A 17,536-nucleotide genomic window follows, 5' to 3' on the forward strand; every position below is an offset into this window, starting at 1 on the left:
TGTGTCATTGTAACTCAGATAAATCTCTTATTTCTGTATGTACTAACTAGTGAAAGTGAATGTTAGCATGCTAAATACATGCTGGTTAGAAGCACTACAGAGTGTAGTTTAGTAACTATGCAATGGTTAGCATAGTATTTGATCAATGAAGCCAGCAATCAATTTCATGTGTGACATGTACCTGTCCTCATCGTTTACTCAAGTCCCACTTTTCACCATAACGGTAACCCCTAAAACTCCAACATAACAGAAACTCTTCTAAATCTCAACATGACAAATCATTAAACACTAACAAGTATTCCCTTTATATTAATCTTGCACAAAAACACATAAAATAACACTTAATTTTAACTTTCCCTATCGAGTCCCATGCAAATCATGCTGGGAAATGGAAAGGCCCTGCCCAGTTTCATCAACACTACTTTAACACCACAAAAAGTATTCATGTAGTCCCAACTCAAATGGATTGAGTAAACTTCCATTTTACAAATTTAAATGGATAGAATGCAAGGAAATCCAGTTGTGACTAAATGTTCTAGAATTATGTTGCTTTAGTTCATTTTAAGTAAATCGAACAAGCAGCAAAAACCCTTTTTTTGAGTGGAAGTAAATGATGACAAAATTTGCATTTATGGGTCAACCAAAGTGTGAAGTGTGTCATTTCTGTTCCTTCAGTGGCACCAAACGGTATTGCAAAAATCTTGACAGGTTTTGAAACACCCCGTATTTGCCATTGGTCAGACAAACATAGTCCTGCCCCAAGCTCACACCATTGGTTAAGTCAATGTTGCTATGTTGGGCTGGTTGGGATGCTAAAAACAAACAGAACACTATTTTGATAGCTACACAGAGCCACAGTGTTTACACTTTCAGTAAAATTAACCTATGAATGGCTTACTTATAGTTGTCTCTGCATATTAAGCTGAGGTACATGAACAGAAAACATTACACGCTTCACCTTTAAAGTGTCCTTCGATCTGTATTTTATAGAGATTTTAAGGGTGTGTTTTTGATATCTGATCTTTTATAGAATCTCAAACACTTATTAAAAGCTGTAACCATGGAGAACCTGGTGTCTCAACGAAGTCTTCTTTACGACGGCAAGCTCGTTCTCATAGGTCAGATGGAAATAAAGTTGTCCTTTTCATTGGTCCATTTATACTTCTGTTATTGGTTGTGTAGCATTTCCTTACATTATTTTTTCCTTTGTACACAGAAAACGCAAAGCTGCATGACGTCTACCTGTTTCTCTTTGACGAATTCCTTCTGATCACAAAGATTAAGCGAAGCAAAAAGGTGCGGTTGTTTATCACCATGAACATTTAAAGATTCATGGAAAATATGACTGCTGTTTGGTGTTATTACTGCCCTAGCCAGAGCCACTTTATGTATTGACAGGAATCAGAGTGTGGGTGGCTCGTATGAATGTGATGGTGATGGTGATGTAAAAATGGATTTGTTGATTCTGTTGGAGTGATTATTGATTGAAGTCATTACTCCCTTTTACACGCTAAAGTTGAATAGAGGTCAGTGCTTTGTGAAAGACTGCAGTCTTCAACCAAGGTTATAAACTAAATGGAGATTAAGAGATGACTATTACCTGTAGATGAGATGCTCTTATATTCACCATGATGTAAAAAATATCTTAAAAGCTAATTCTGCAATGAGAAAGTCAGTGGAGTGGCCCATGCTTTTTTAGCCAACCATAAAACTCTCTCTACTTTTTACAAATTTGGGCTTGCTGTCATAGGGAAGGCTGGCATGTATTTGGGTTTATTTTATGTTATTGCAAAGAAATGCAATGCAGAAATGTTTGTCTTCGTTACTCTTCGTCAAAATGTTATTTCTTGCTCCAGCTCTGAAATAATTCTCTTTTGGCTGACTTTTATTTTTGCCAACTATTAATGATCTAATCAATTTCTGATTAATAAAATCCATTTATTCAATTTGAATATTGTTTCACTCAGAAAAATGTCATACTATGGAAGCAAAATGGGTTACTACTGTTTCATGTAGACTTTAAGTTAGTATCTTTATATAATGGATGAGTGCATTTACTGTATTTTGAGAAATTCTCATCTTTAAAGGAATATTCTGGGTTCAATACAAGTTAAGTTGAATGGAGAGCATATGTGGCATAATGTTGATTTCTACAAAAGATCCCTTTGTGGTAATCAACCACCAGCCAAAAAGGCAAAAAACACTACAATGGAAGTGAATGGGGCCAGTTCATAAAAGCTAAAATATCATTTTAAAAGTATAGCCACAAGAGGTAAACATGATACATTTAAACATTATTTTAGTGTGATAAAATCACTTACTAACCTTATCTGTGTAAAGTTTTATCCAATATAAAAATGTTGTTATCATTATAATGTAATGGCGGGAAGCCTTGTAATCTGATAAACGCTGTAATTTTGGTAAATCCCTAATTTTGTCACACAAAAATCATGTTAAAACTTATAAAGTTTACATCTTGTGGCTATGCTTTTTAAACAGTGTGTATTTAAATGTTTATGGACTGGCCCCGTTCACTTCCATTGTAAGTGCCTTTAACTGTGATTTTTGCTTTGCTTTTATTATTAGTATTATTATTATTGATTAGGGACAAGTCAAAATTACTGTACTTTACTGTACTTACTTTTTGTAGTAATCAACATTATGCCACAAATGCTATCAATTGAGCCCAGAATGTTCCTTTAATTTGCTCCATATCACAGGCAGTGTCTTTTGTTTTTGTATTGTAGAAGTCTAATGTGGTGGAGCTAAACCCACTGCGTCAAGCTATGGGCCAAGAGTTTGACATCTTATTGCAGGAGGGCTGTAGCTTCACAGTTCTGGATCAGCCCATTTCCCTGGACCGCCTGCAGTTAAAGAACATAGACCAACTCAACGCCACAGGTTTTTATCACATGCAAATTCAAGCAATAAAGCATGCTTTGGATTAAGGTCATTTTGCAATTGTTTGATCATGCAGTTATTATGTAATCAATTAGTAATACATAGCCATTTCCATTGAGGATATGCCCACGTGACCAGCATGGACAGTGATGTGATAATGATGTAGATACAAACACCCTGTCTGGACTGACTGTTTTGTCGTTTGATCTTTCAGCATCTGGTCTGCCTAATTCTTTCATAATAATGCATCAGAATCGTTACCAGCAATGCATCGGAGTCTTCCTTCTGCAAGCCCAGACTGAATCTATAAAGGTGAATATGCAGTTCTGCTTTTTTAACATACCGGATATCACCAAAACTTGTCTAAACACATCTCAAAGACCCATGCTTTGCTTTCTGCCCAGCCTTTCCACCTGACACCCTTAAATTGCTTCCTTAATCAGTTAAGGAAGTGATGCATTATCAAGTTAGTACTCTTAAAGGGTTAGTTGACCCAAAAATGAAAATTCTCTTATCATTCTCTCACCACCATGCCATTCCAAACCCGTATGACTTCCTTTCCTCTGTGGAACACAAAAGGAGATTTTAGGCAGAGTGACTTACAAGAATGAGTTAGTGAAAGAGAAGTACTAAATTAGACCTCGAGTGCCAAGAAAAAAATAAAATGCAAACACAAGACATTAAGACCATTTACATTGCTTGACGTTGCAAGGTAGAGCCAAAGTCCCTTTAAGAAAAGTCACTTCACTCGCCAGCCATCTTGGCAGTGCCACCGTTTAGCTATTTTCTATGTATGCAATAAGCAAGTACAGCTCCTACCTACATACAGTAAATGGGAAAAGACCGAAATCTCCAAAACTGTCTGTCAAGATTACATTTCAATAACAATATTTCAAATCCGCAATATAATCTGTTGATAGTGGTAAACGTTGCTTCTTTAGCTCAGATCACCCTAAAAAAAATATCAGATGCCTGTGTCAAAATGGTGATTGGTTCTTCTAATTGAAAGGTGGGACTTCTGTTCCTACAGCCACGATATTGAATGTTACATTTTTTACGAATGGTCCATCTCCTCTTCCCTTTACTGTCTCTGGTAGAAGTCAAGAATTAATATGCTAAGTTTTTCAACTTTAGACCTCAGCTGTGAAATAATACAGTTTCCAGTTCAACCCTCTTTATTGGCCAAGTGTACTGTGTTTGTTTCAGAAAGGGTGGATGTCAGAGATAGACGATGCCATCAATTCTCTGCTCAAGCAGGACTGTCAGCAGCCCCGGGTCAAAAACTCCACGCTTTACCTGGAGTCTTCACAAATCTAACTTATACACAGACTTTCTGTAGAACTTCCCTTAAAGTGCCATTGGACCACTGAAGGAGATCACTGGAACAATGTCGCAGTTACCTTCCAGCAACATATTTTACAGTTTTAAAATGTATTCATTTTGCACCGCCAACAGTGGTGGTGACCCTTAGCAGATTGAAGTTCCACAAGAGGAAGAACGTGTCAGTTCTCTTTTAATTTTTGGAAAACAAACAATGCTCAGTTGCTGAATTTGTCTGGATTTCATGATAATGTGACTAACATTTCTTGTTATGAGGAAAGTAGAATGCTGTTAAACATAAGCACTCAGAAATGCTTCCCAAACAGTCATGTGATGATCTAGATTAGGGGGGTTTTCAAAGTCAAAGACTGTGGGCCTCCCTTCTGACACAACATACACGATGGCGTCTCCCCCCCCCCCCCCAAACACACACACACACACACACACACACACACACATACATCTGAACAGATTGTCAGACAATTGTTTGACATTATTTAATCATTTTTATCATTTATTGTTTAAAAAGAAAAGTGCAGAAGTTATTGAATTATGACACTGAATATACAACTTTTTATATTATATAATTTTTACAATGGTGGAGATAAATGGAACAAAAACAATACTAGTTCCCAGCAAAAAGCTAAAAAACAAACAAAAAAAGAATATAATAATTTGAAATACCAATAATGATCCATCATTCAAACCAGTCAGAAGATGGTATGTATGGCAATACGCAGCGCAGTGATGTGAAGCTTCAGTGGTCTGTTACATTTAATTTGACAAATTCTCCGACAACTTTTTTCTGAACTTTTTCCGTCACCTCTGCTTTATTGGCGGGCTTGACAAATATCAGAGACTCTTCAAAGATTCTTGATAAATATATATATATATTTTTTGCCTATTAATTTTAGAACTGTATATATAATGTTTTAAATATAATAGTTAATCTCTCTCTACATATATATATATATATATATATACACACACACACACACACACACACACACACACATTAATTATTAAAAAGTGTTTACCACTCTCCGCACCTCCCCTGACATGCTCTAGTGCCCCACACTTTGAAAACCCCTGATCTAGATTATAATTCATTATGTGGTTGTAAATTAGTGGCAATGGACATTTTATAAATTAAAAGGTTTTGTTAAAACTTTGTGCACTACATTGTGTTGGGAATGATTTCCAATTTTGATATATATACTGTATATATCAGCAAAATCTGTATATTATTCCAAATTTTATATACACACACACACACACACACACACACACACACTGGTGGCCAAAAGTTTGGAATAATGTACAGATTTTGCTGTTTCGGAAGGATATTGGTACTTTAATTCACCAAAGTGGCATTCAACTGATCACAAAGTATAGTCAGGACATTACTGATGTAAAAAACAGCACCATCACTATTTGAAAAAAGTCATTTTTGATCAAATCTAGACACGACCCCATTTCCAGCAGCCATCACGCCAACACCTTATCCATGAGTAGGGGTGTAACGGTACGACATTTTCACAGTATGATAACAGTCACAAAAATTACCACGGTATTACGGTTTCACGGTATTTAGGTGCATTGATAATATTAAAAGCAGTTCAATATTTGGTTATTAAATAGGCTATTTCTGATAAACACACAGATAAATATTTCAGTTATAACCAATTCTTGAACTCTATTTTGGATTTCTTAAACTTTAATCATTTAACATTTGATCTTGAACATCATGACACTCTTAATCCGACAAGGTAAAAAAAGAAAAATACAAAAAAAATTACCAAACCGGTAAACATTAATAAAAAACATTTTGACAACATGTACAGTAGTCAGATGATTATAACTAAAAAGATTTTGTTACTGTTATTTTATGATTTGATGAAATTGAATTGTAATCATTTGTAATGATTATTGCCCAGGTTAACACTTAAAATATGCATTTGCATACATTCATTAATTTGTTGCATTTGTGATTGTTCAATTCTACAACACCTACTGAAAATATATTATTCATGTGCAGTTTATTTATTGGCATTTTGTCCAATACTGACAATTTCTGCCACAGATTCACTGTCAGTTTCTTGCATGCATATTGTCAATGTCAGTTTCCTGAACACCAAACGCCATGCATTTTGTAAACCCTATTTAGTACTATGTTTTACAAATAAAACATATTATTAGTATTATCAAACACATTGGCCTACTGTTGCGCTGCACTTAGGCAAAAGAACAAACAGCTGGCACATCGTAATGTTGAACGAGGTCTTAAATCCGTTTGCTGCATTTGTGAATGTGACAGAAAGCATAAACATAACTTTAGCCTAACTAGTCATTACAAATCATGTAAAACTACATTGAATCTGGTGTTTTTATGAAACGGGCTATAATTTGTTATCCTGTGTACTGTATTTCCACTTACATTTGTCTCCGCAAATTCTGTGGGATGGTGCTCACGGAGATGGTGCTTAAGGTTTGAAGTGTTTCCTGCCTGAGCCGATCATTTTTTGCAGCAAACTTTACAGACTGGGTAACCATCAACATTGATGGTGCCTCGTGGGTCTTTTACACAGCCAAGTAATCCCAGACAGCGGACTTCAACTTATGTGGCAGCGGAAATAAAGGTTCAGGCTCGGATATGTCTGTATGTTGCGCTCGTGCTGCACTCATGCGGCACTCCGCTCGTGCTGGACTTCTGATGTGCTCATGATGCTTAGCGCTCGTGACACCTGCATGTCACCTTTAAAATTGAGTGACCGTCAAATGCAACATGAGGAAGGCGCAATTTAAAGATTTATTTTATCTAGCCAAGTTTATATGATGCTGTGTAAATGTCGCAGATTCTGTCTTAATTAAACTGATTTGGATTTTAGAAAAGTTCTGAAAAAATATGTCTTTAGCTTCATGCAATACCGTCAATGAGAAGATTTCAACGGTATGATAACCGTCCGTTTTAAAACTGAGGTATTGTGAAACCTTGAAACTGATACATCCCTATCCTTGAGTAATCATGCTAAATTGCTAATTTGGTACTAGAAAATCACTTGCCATTATATCAAACACAGCTGTAAGCTATTTGGTTTGTTAAATGAAGCTTTACATTGTCTTTGTGTTTGTTTTTGAGTTGCCACAGTATGCAATAGACTGACATGTCTTAAGGTCAATATTAGGTCAAAAATGGCAAAAAAGAAACAGCTTTCTCTAGAAACTCATCAGTCAATCATTGTTTTGAGAAATGAAGGCTATACAGTGCTTGAAATTGCCAAAAAACTGAAGATTTCATACAAAGGTGTACACTACAGTCTTCAAAGACAAAGGACAACTGGCTCTAACAAGGACAGAAAGAGATGTTGAAGGCCAGATGTACAACTAAACAAGAGGATAAGTACATCAGAGTCTCTAGTTCGAGAAATAGACGCCTCATATGTCCTCAGCTGACAGCTTCATTGAATTCTACCCACTCAACACCAGTTTCATGTACAACGGTAAAGAGAAAACTCAGGGGTGCAGGCCTTATGGGAAGAATTGCAAAGAAAAAGCCACTTTTGAAACAGAAAAACAAAAAGAAAAGTTTAGAGTGGGCAAAGAAACACAGACATTGGACAACAGATAATTGGAAAACAGTGTTATGGATCTTCACTCCAATGAGCTTTTGTGGGATCAGCTAGACTGTAAGGTGCGTGAGAAGTGCCTGACAAGACAGCCACATCTATGGCAAGTGCTACAGGAAGCATGGGGTGAAATGTCACCTGAGTATCTGGACAAACTGACAGCTAGAATGCCAAGGATCTGCAAAGCTGTCATTGCTGCACATGGAGGATTTTTTTTGATGAGAACTCTTTGAAGTAGTTTAAGAAGTTCTGAAAAAAAATTCTAATTGTAATAATACATTTTCACATCATTAATGTCCTGACTATATATTGTGATCAGCTGAATGCCACTTTGGTGAATAAAAATACCAATTTCTTTCCCTAAGAGCAAAATCTGTACATTATTCCAAACTTTTGGCTGCCAGTATATATATATATATATATATATATATATATATATATATATATATATATATCGTGAACAAATAATTAAAGCTTTAGTTCACCCAAAAATTTTACTTCTCTCATCATTTACCCACCCTCATGCCATCCCAAATGTGTATGACTTTCTTATGCAGAACACAATCAAAGATTTTTAGAAGAATATCTCAGCTCTGTAGGTCCAAACAATTAAGGTCAGAATAAAAGTAATCCATATGACTCCGTGGTTTAATCAATGTCTGCAGAAGCGATCCGGTTGGTTTTGGGTGAGAACAGACCAAAACATTTTTTTTTTTTTTCTTCACTGTACATTTTGACATGGCAGTCTCTAGCCACGATCATGATTTCAAGCTTGATTACACTTCCTAGTGCTTGACGCATGCGCAGAGCGCTAGATGGCGCTGTATGAAGGATAACTGATCTTAAATCAAGATCGCCAAGGAGACTGATGTCAATATATACAGTTAAAGGTGTTATATTTGGTATATATGGTCCGTTCTCACTCAAAACCAACTGAATCACTTCACAAGACATTGATTAAACCACTGGAGTCTGAAGGAATATGTTTGATGATCACCATTCACTTTTATTGTATGGACCTAAGTAAATGATGAGTAAATGATGAGAATTTTAATTGTTGGGTGAACTATCCCTTTAACTGAGATACAAAGAACACAGAATCAACTAGTTTATTATTTACTCTTAAACATAAGGATTTGTCCTTCGGGTATAGCACTCCAACTGTTATTTTAGTCAGTTCGTTTTTAGCCTCAGGCAAACAAATTCATCTGAAGAAACCTTTCGTATGCAATATTTTGAAGATATTTTACATGTATTTAATTATATTTAGATCATTTTTATCCAGTTTTGACATTTCTTACACTGCTTTCACATCACGAATATTAGAAAACTGATAAATGAATCAAAATGTATCTGATCGGGTTTTCACCTGATTAGACGTGTTTGCAAACTGAAACACACAAAAGAGCAAACATGACAGGAACAATGCTCGACATAAGGCACACCTACATTACCATTACAACATGAGTGAATGACTCCACCCTGCTGTTCAGCAAATGGAACTGCGAGTCAATTAATAGATAATGCATCCCAAATCATATGACAGATACTGTTAGTGTAATGTTTTTCCAAAAACTGATATTAAGTGATACATTTTGCATATAGGGTCACAAATTACACTTTTTTTCTGACGAATGCGCAAAAAAACTTACAGCACTGTTAATGGTTAGAAAATCGTCAAGAGGAAGTGATGTCGTCAGGTAGAGGGTTTTGGAGGAAGTGATGTCGTCAGGTAGAGGGTTTTGGAGGAAGTGATGTCATCAGGTACAGGGTTTTGGAGGAAGTGATGTCGTCAGGTAGAGGATTTTGGAGGAAGTGATGTCGTCAGGTAGAGGATTTTGGAGGAATTGATGTCGTCAGTTAGAGAATTTTGGAGGAAGTGATGTTGTCAGGTAGAGGATTTTGGAGGAAGTGATGTCATCAGGTAGAGGATTTTGGAGGAAGTGATGTTGTCAGGTAGAGGGTTTTGGAGGAAGTGATGTCGTCAGGTAGAGGATTTTGGAGGAAGTGATGTCGTCAGGTAGAGAATTTGGGAGGAAGTGATGTTGTCAGGTAGAGGGTTTTGGAGGAAGTGATGTTGTCAGGTAGAGGGTTTTGGAGGAAGTGATGTCATCAGGTAGAGAATTTTGGAGGAAGTGATGTCGTCAGGTAGAGGAATTTGAAGGAAGTGATGTCGTCAGATAGAGAATTTTGGAGGAAGTGATGTTGTCAGGTAGAGGATTTTGGAGGAAGTGATGTCATCAGTTAGAGAATTTGGGAGGAAGTGATGTTGTCAGGTAGAGGGTTTTGGAGGAAGTGATGTCGTCAGGTAGAGAATTTTGGAGGAAGTGATGTCGTCAGGTAGAGGATTTTGAAGGAAGTGATGTCGTCAGATAGAGAATTTTGGAGGAAGTGATGTCGTAAGGTAGAGGATTTTGGAGGAAATGATGTCGTCAGTTAGAGAATTTGGGAGGAAGTGATGTTGTCAGGTAGAGGGTTTTGGAGGAAATGATGTTGTCAGGTAGAGGGTTTTGGAGGAAGTGATGTCGTCAGTTAGAGGATTTTGGAGGAAGTGATGTCGTCAGGTAGAGGGTTTTGGAGGAAGTGATGTCATCAGGTATAGGGTTTTGGAGGAAATTATGTCATCAGGTAGAGGGTTTTGGAGGAAGTGATGTCGTCAGGTAGAGGATTTTGGAGGAAGTGATGTTGTCAGGTAGAGGATTTTGGAGGAGGGTATCAGAGTTACAGTATATGGCACTGAAGGATATCTTTGATACTGTAATGTAATGATAAAGTTGACTGCAGCACACATTTACTTCAAAATCAAGTTAAAGGGCTTCTTTTCAATTTTCAATAAGTCAGGTCACCATGATAGAGCTGGTGATGAAGGACCCTCTATTATGAGGTCATAACATCCTGAGACAGGGCACGCAAAGTCTATCTTTCCCAGAGGAAACTTCTGATTTTTTACAGTGTTACAAAAAATCCTTAAGCATTATAACTGACAAACAAACAGGAAGTAAACAATACTTGAATCGCATTGACAAGAAACACACTTAAACACAGTGCCATCAACGCTGCGAGTTGACATGCAACCTATTAAGCAGTGCCTGCAGAACAAACACATCAGAATGTGGCTATTCAACAAACCACAAACAGTGAAGCGCACTTTACAGCAGTTACACTGGCAGTCCACTCACTTGCTGTCCCTGGAGTGCTAACGTTACGCTCAAACTATCTCGCAACACTTTCAGCTTGTAATTTAGCTCACTATTAAGGGGATAGTTCACCCAAAAGTGAACATCACCCTCATGTTGATCCAAACCCATATGATGAAAAGGAGATGTTAGGCAGAACGTTAGCCTCAGTCACCATTAACTTTCATTGTATGGGAAAAAGATGCAATGAAGATGAATGGTGACTGAGGCTTTCTCCTTTTATGTTCCACAGAAGAAAATTATACGGGTTTGGAATGACATAAGGGTTAGAAAAGGACTAAAGGGTGAACTATCCCTAAGTCTAAAATGTAGGTTAGCACGATCAACGTACAGTAGGAGCTGTAAATAAGCGAAACTGCTCAGGTTACCTTGACAAAAGCCGTAGCAGTCAACATATTAAACAATCAGTGGTCTGGCATTCATTTTCAATATGCTGGCACACATACACACAATCACACCCAATGCACAACAATCAATGCTTAAAAGCAGGGCACGTACATCTGACGTGCAAATGTACAAATGATATGATAAGATAATGCAAAACAAAAAGACACATTTTTGCCACTGTAAGTGTGCATAAACAATTAAAATATCATCAACTTCTATTGGTGAGATGATGAGTGCAAAACAAATATTAAGTCTATCATTTAAACAGCAACAATGCATGTATATTACACCCACATACCTTATGTGAAACATGCCAAGACTGAATTAGACATGTTACAGTCCTAATGGAGTGACAATTAATTTTAAATTATTCACATATGCTTCTTTTGTCTGTACATTTACTTTACAAATAATGATATGTCAAAGGATCCTGCAAACAGCTTTGGTTCTATTCAAATTCCCTAAGTATTGGCATGATATGCAGCGGCCCCCAAAAGTATTTGGACACTTTTGGACACTTAAGTCTGACTTATTTTCACTGCATAAATAACTACTATTAAACCAAGTGGAATCTGCAAACAAATTATGCAAATAACTAGCTTTACTTTATTAAATTAACCAGCTTTATTATTAGTGGATGAATTAATCAGTTCCTGTTATCTTAAATGTAAACAACATATTTAGGGTTTTATCATTCGAAACCAAACCTCTTTTTGTGAAATGTTTTGCTTTAAAAAAATTATATTGTTCCTAAAAATAAATGCCACTTGGTTTGATATATTCTGCAAAAAACTTAATGCATTTTGTAAGGGTGGCTGAAGTGTCCGAATACGTTTTGGGGTCACTGTGTACACACATGTTCTCAAATGACATGACAACCCCATTCAAACATTCTGCTTTAAACCTTTAAAAGACAACATCAATTTAAAACTTCTAATCTTAGTGCCAAACAGCTGCAGAACTGTAGCAATTAGTGGGGAAACCACATTCCACAAACCTGACATTCCAGAGTCCTGACAGACCCTTTATCTTTTACACTTATATTACAAATAATACAAATCAAAAAAGGGCCCAATGCCTCGGCTGATCCGGCCCCTCCCATTTAAATCCTCTGGGTGTGAGAGTGGCCCCCAGAAGTGGCAAAGGCACTGGACAGATGAGGACAAGCGTCTGGTCTGTCAAATTTAGTGTTCCCTTCATCTGATTGGCAGGATAAAGAGGACACCACAGCAGCTGCAAGCATGCAGTTCCTCAGTGGTGCCTGCAGTCCCTGTGCCAAGCCCTGACCTGACCTTAGCCGGTCACGCATCCATCCATCCTGGGGAGAGGTCAAGATGAGCAGGAGACAGAGGGTTGTGCAGGGAAGGGATTGTGTGGGGCCGTCAGCCCTGCAGCTCATCAAAGCAAGTGTCACACACTCGGACAGGCTTCTTAGAGTAGGGCGTAAGGGCGTTGCGTGTAGAACACTCTGCACAGAAGATGTTGCCGCAGTGTCGACAGTGGTGCTGGAGGAATTGAGGGAGACAGAGCAAAAGAGAGAGGTCAGGATTTCGATTGGATGTCAATTCATTTGGAAATATTTTAGTTGCAATGTCAACACGGCTGTCGCAATTATTAAATAATTATTTCCAATTTGCAAAGCTAATGTCTTTGTTTTATTTGGTTATTTTGCTATAGTAGGCTGTATTGCTCTTTAAAATTACTGAAATCATTTTGCGAAGTAATATGAAATCATAATGCGGTCAACACCTGGAACTACTTCAAAGCCGTGCGTTTGCTGAAAAATAATCAACACCTTAGAACCTCTGTCTGTCATTCAACAGTATAGCTGTACAAAACAATTTTAAGAATCAATATCAGTCTGATCAAATGAAGAATGTTAAAATTAACAAAAATATTTTGTTACTTCGCCCTAGCGATTGTCTCGCACCTGAACTTCACAACATTAAACTGGGAATAAGCACTGAACGATTAATCGTAATAAAATCGAAATCGCAATATGACGTAGTGCGACTATCAAACCCCAAGGGCTGTGATTTAGTTAAATAAATAATTTGCAGCTCGCTGTACTCACTGTATGTGCGCGGCTCTGTTCTCTGTAGTGTATTACACATACTCAAGGAACTCGTGAGGCTAATGAGCTGAGTGCATTATATTTACAGCGCTCTAGATTTACAAATTGCACATTTTCGTAGATTCAAATATGCTTGGCCACTTAAAGTTACTATTCAAATCTAACGTAACCCCATAACTTTTTGTGGACAAAACAGTGGATGAGAGCATTTCTCTGCAGTAAAAGTCCATTGTCATCTCAAAACAAACGTCTTCCTTCAGTGTTCCACCAAAATAAAAGGCTTAAGGTTTAACCAGAGCGCATAGCTATGCCATATTAAAGTGTAAATTAATGCATGAAATTACTACAGAAATATGCTACTGTTTTATAACAGATTATGATAATTTCCTAATAATAGCCTATTATTTTTGGTTTCCAAAAAATGATGATGAAAAGTGGGCTGAGAATACTGAGCCCCTTATAGGACTGGGCCATTTACCATGGTTTTACTACAGTAACATGTTTCAAGCATGATATTTGTACATTTACATTTATGCATTTGGCAGACGCTTTTATCCAAAGCGACTTACAGTGCCCTGATTACAGGGACAATCCCCCTGGAGCAACCTGGAGTTAAGTGGCCTTGCTCAAGGACACAATGGTGGTGGCTGTGGGGATTGAACCAACAACCTTCTGCTTACCAGTTCAGTGCTTTAGTCCACTACACCACCACCACTCCATTTGTAGTTAAACCAAACTGTGATAATACAGGAAAACAAAAACATAATTTTGTGGTTATTTTGTTTTTACTATACAAATACCTTAGTTTAACTATGGTTTTACTATAGTAATACTGTAGACCGTAGTAACCATAGTTTTTGGTGGAAATCATGGTTTTACTATAGTAATTGTAGTAACTATGAAAAGTAACCATGGTTTTTTGTAAGAAACTATGGTTTTAATACAGTATACTGTATCCATATAGTAATTATGCTTTTACTATAGATTAACCATAGTTAATCTTGTGGTTACTATGGTTTTACTACAAATACCATGGTATTTGTAGTAAAGACATTATAAGCACAAAATTATGATGTTTTTTTTGTTTTTGATTTTTTCTCCATAGTGTTCAGTTTCCTGTAATATTACTATGGTTTCATTATGAATATCAGGTTAAAATATGGTTACTGTAGTAATACCATGGCAACTTTTTTGCAAGGGAGTGCAAAACTTATTGCGAGGACACGCAAAATTATTTCAGGAAAAAAAAAATCCCGCCCTGTCCTAAGTTGACAAAAACAGGTATACAGTGAACAGATACATTGTGTAGATGTTGTGAATCTGTTTTTTCCCCCACCTTTTTGTTTTACTGTATTGTTTATTTATTTATTTAGTCTGCTTCTTTTTAAGAAGACTTAAGTGTGAACACCTTTTCTTGAACAGTATTTCAATTTGCAGGGCAGCACGTTTGGCCGTGACTTAATTTTGGCCAAAAGAAAACACTTACTAGTTTTTAAATGTTAATAATCATATCACAGTTTAAATAGCAATATTTTTCAAAATAATCGCAATTCGATTTTTTGTTCAAATCGTTCAGCCCTACTGGGAATACTGATTTTGGCAAATTTTACCATGATTTAAGGCAGTGATGGGTTTGTCAGAACATTTCATTGCCAATGACCTGGGGGCAGATGCTTTGACGCACAATGTCATGTGTTCACAAAACAAATCCAGCCCTTTGAACAGGGGAGCATGGATCAATGAGATGGATCATTAGCATTGTATTGATCTCACACTTTGATTAAAAAATAAAAATAAATAATGTGCATGTTTGTGTGTGTGTGTCTGTGTGTGTGTGATGCACAAACCTTTCTGACAGTGACAGAGAAGCCCTTCCCACAGGCCATACAGTTCTGCACCTCATGATCTTCCGCCCACTTTCGCGTGAGGGACTGTGACTGTTTAATCTGTAACAGGAGATGGAAGCCACAATTATGAAAACTGAAACGGGCTGACTTTAAATCACTTAAGCCTCATTCATGCATGCAGTGTCCAGCGTCAAAGTGACATGGTCTTATTCATTTTCAATGACAGCTGGCGACTTCCGGTGACAAGAGCGTGTCCAGTGACTTCAGAAGGTTGAGAAAAGATTAACTTTATGCAAATTTTATGCGATTTCACTATTCTATGATTTATCTGTAACCACATATATAGATATAATAAAAAATTTTGCTTGGTAAAGAAATTGTCAGCAGTCTGAGTGAGTTTGATTCGATCACTCATCTTGTCAATGATATGATGCACTGAGCACTGCTGCAGTTTATATAAAAACACTCTCCCCTGCAGAATGTTAATTTTTAGTCCTTGTCAAATTAGAATGACATCTTTTATAACTATGCATCACTCCATGACTGTCTCCCCAATTTGCAATGCCCAATTCCCAATTCGCTCTAAGTCCTCGTGGTGGCATAGTGGCTCGCCTCAATCTGGGTGGCGGAGGACGAATCTCAGTTGCCTCCGCATCTGAGACCGTCAATCCGCGCATTTTATCACGTGACTTGTTGAGCGTGTTACCATAGAGACATAGCGCATGTGGAGGCTTAACGCTATTCTCCACGGCATCCATGCACAACTCACCACACACCCCACCGAGAGCGAACCACATTATAGCGACCACGAGGAGGTTACCCCATGTGACTCTACCCTCCTCCCTAGCAACCGGGCCAATCTGGTTGCTTACCTGGCTGGAGTCAATCAGCACACCCTGGATTCAAACTCGTGACTCCAGGGGTGGTAGTCAGCGTCTTTACTCGCTGAGCTACCCAGGACCCCCTAAAATGCATCCTTGACTACACTACATGCCTACACTTGTTTATAGCAGTGCATATAGCCTGGCTAATTTGAACTGTGTGTGGTTTGTGGATAAGTCACAGTGTTTTGTGCTATTAAACGGCTGTTCAAATGTGGCACAACTGGTGAATTCAAGCCTTTAGTGTGTTAGGTCAGTTAGACTGACCTGTAATGATTGGTTTTCACGGCCAAGCTCCTGCATTGCAGCTGTTGTATCGTCAAGCTTCCTGCGCATCTCCACTAACTTAGCCTGAAGCTTCTCAATCTCACCCTCACCCTTGACACACCTGTTAAAGGAGACACCAACAGTGCAAAAGGTTTAAAAGAAAGCTCCAAACGTTCTTAAATGTGATGTACAGGTCAAAAAGGTCTATAGTGTCGGGAGAGATCACCTCTCCAGCAGTGCACGTCTCTCATCCTGGTTGTTCTGGACGGTGGCCTCCAGGACGGCAATCTCTCCCCTTAGTTCATCTGTCTGTTTCTCCAGCTCGCCCACCCGCCGCTGACTGCTCTGCCATTCTCTCTTCAGCGTCGCCACGTTCTCGTTCAGCGCTGTCAACTGCATAGACATCTTCACCTCCGCCTCTTCCCTCTGCTTCTCCACCTCCTCTTTAGCCTTCACTTCTGCCAACTGAAACAGACAGAGAGAGAGAAAGAGATGCAGACTTTAAGATCTTTTAGTGTGTGCTTGTACATCAGTAAAACGTTCCTTGTCAGATGTCAGAACTGCATTCAGCAGATGTTTTCACAACATTTACAATTGAGACTGCATTTGAATTTTTTAAAGACATTTGTACACGGATATGACGCTTAAAGAAAAACACAATATTTTTCAGATAATGCCATCTTGCACAGCCGCCTAAAGGCCCCGGCACAAGCATGGCGAAGTGCATCTTCGTTCTTCGCTCAGAACCAAAAAGAAGTTTGAAACAGCTGAGCAACGGTATACTGTTTGCGAACGTTCAGACACCAGCTACGCTGCTGGGGGAGGCGTTTAGAGGAGCATTTAAATATGAGGAAGCACAAGACTACATGTAATACCTTAACTAATGTAAAAAAAACACTTTCGTATACATTTGATTTATTATTTCTTTTCCCTCTTTTTATTTCCCTGTAACTGTTGGCGTGTACAGAGTTTTGTGTGTGTTTGTTTTATGTTTATTGAAAATGAAATAAAAAAAATGTAATAATAAAAAAAATAA

The 17,536-nt window shown here is 37.8% G+C and overlaps 2 protein-coding genes across 4 annotated transcripts in view; one reads left to right on the forward strand and one right to left on the reverse strand.

The window, feature by feature from the left end:
• The window catches only part of LOC127456517 (pleckstrin homology domain-containing family G member 7-like), a 30,628-nt gene extending 22,814 nt beyond the window's left edge, over positions 1-7,814 (forward strand). Inside the window, exons 13-17 of the mRNA XM_051725052.1 lie at positions 1,031-1,118; positions 1,217-1,296; positions 2,748-2,901; positions 3,116-3,213; positions 4,108-7,814. Of these exons, the coding sequence (XP_051581012.1) occupies positions 1,031-1,118; positions 1,217-1,296; positions 2,748-2,901; positions 3,116-3,213; positions 4,108-4,218 (531 nt within the window). The 3' untranslated portion in view covers positions 4,219-7,814. The remainder of the gene's footprint in view (positions 1-1,030; positions 1,119-1,216; positions 1,297-2,747; positions 2,902-3,115; positions 3,214-4,107) is intronic.
• A 1,805-nt stretch (positions 7,815-9,619) lies between these two features.
• LOC127456515 (early endosome antigen 1-like) overlaps positions 9,620-17,536 on the reverse strand; it is a 34,252-nt gene continuing 26,335 nt past the window's right edge. For all 3 annotated transcript variants that reach the window (XM_051725049.1, XM_051725048.1, XM_051725050.1), the window contains 4 exons: positions 16,727-16,965; positions 16,501-16,621; positions 15,353-15,451; positions 9,620-12,936 (listed from right to left, as the gene is read on the reverse strand). In XM_051725049.1, coding sequence (XP_051581009.1) covers positions 12,814-12,936; positions 15,353-15,451; positions 16,501-16,621; positions 16,727-16,965 — 582 coding nt within the window. In that variant the 3' untranslated portion in view covers positions 9,620-12,813. The remainder of the gene's footprint in view (positions 12,937-15,352; positions 15,452-16,500; positions 16,622-16,726; positions 16,966-17,536) is intronic.

The sequence above is a fragment of the Myxocyprinus asiaticus genome, chromosome 18 (assembly GCF_019703515.2).
Source record: "Myxocyprinus asiaticus isolate MX2 ecotype Aquarium Trade chromosome 18, UBuf_Myxa_2, whole genome shotgun sequence".
Classification (NCBI taxonomy): Eukaryota; Metazoa; Chordata; class Actinopteri; order Cypriniformes; family Catostomidae; genus Myxocyprinus; species Myxocyprinus asiaticus.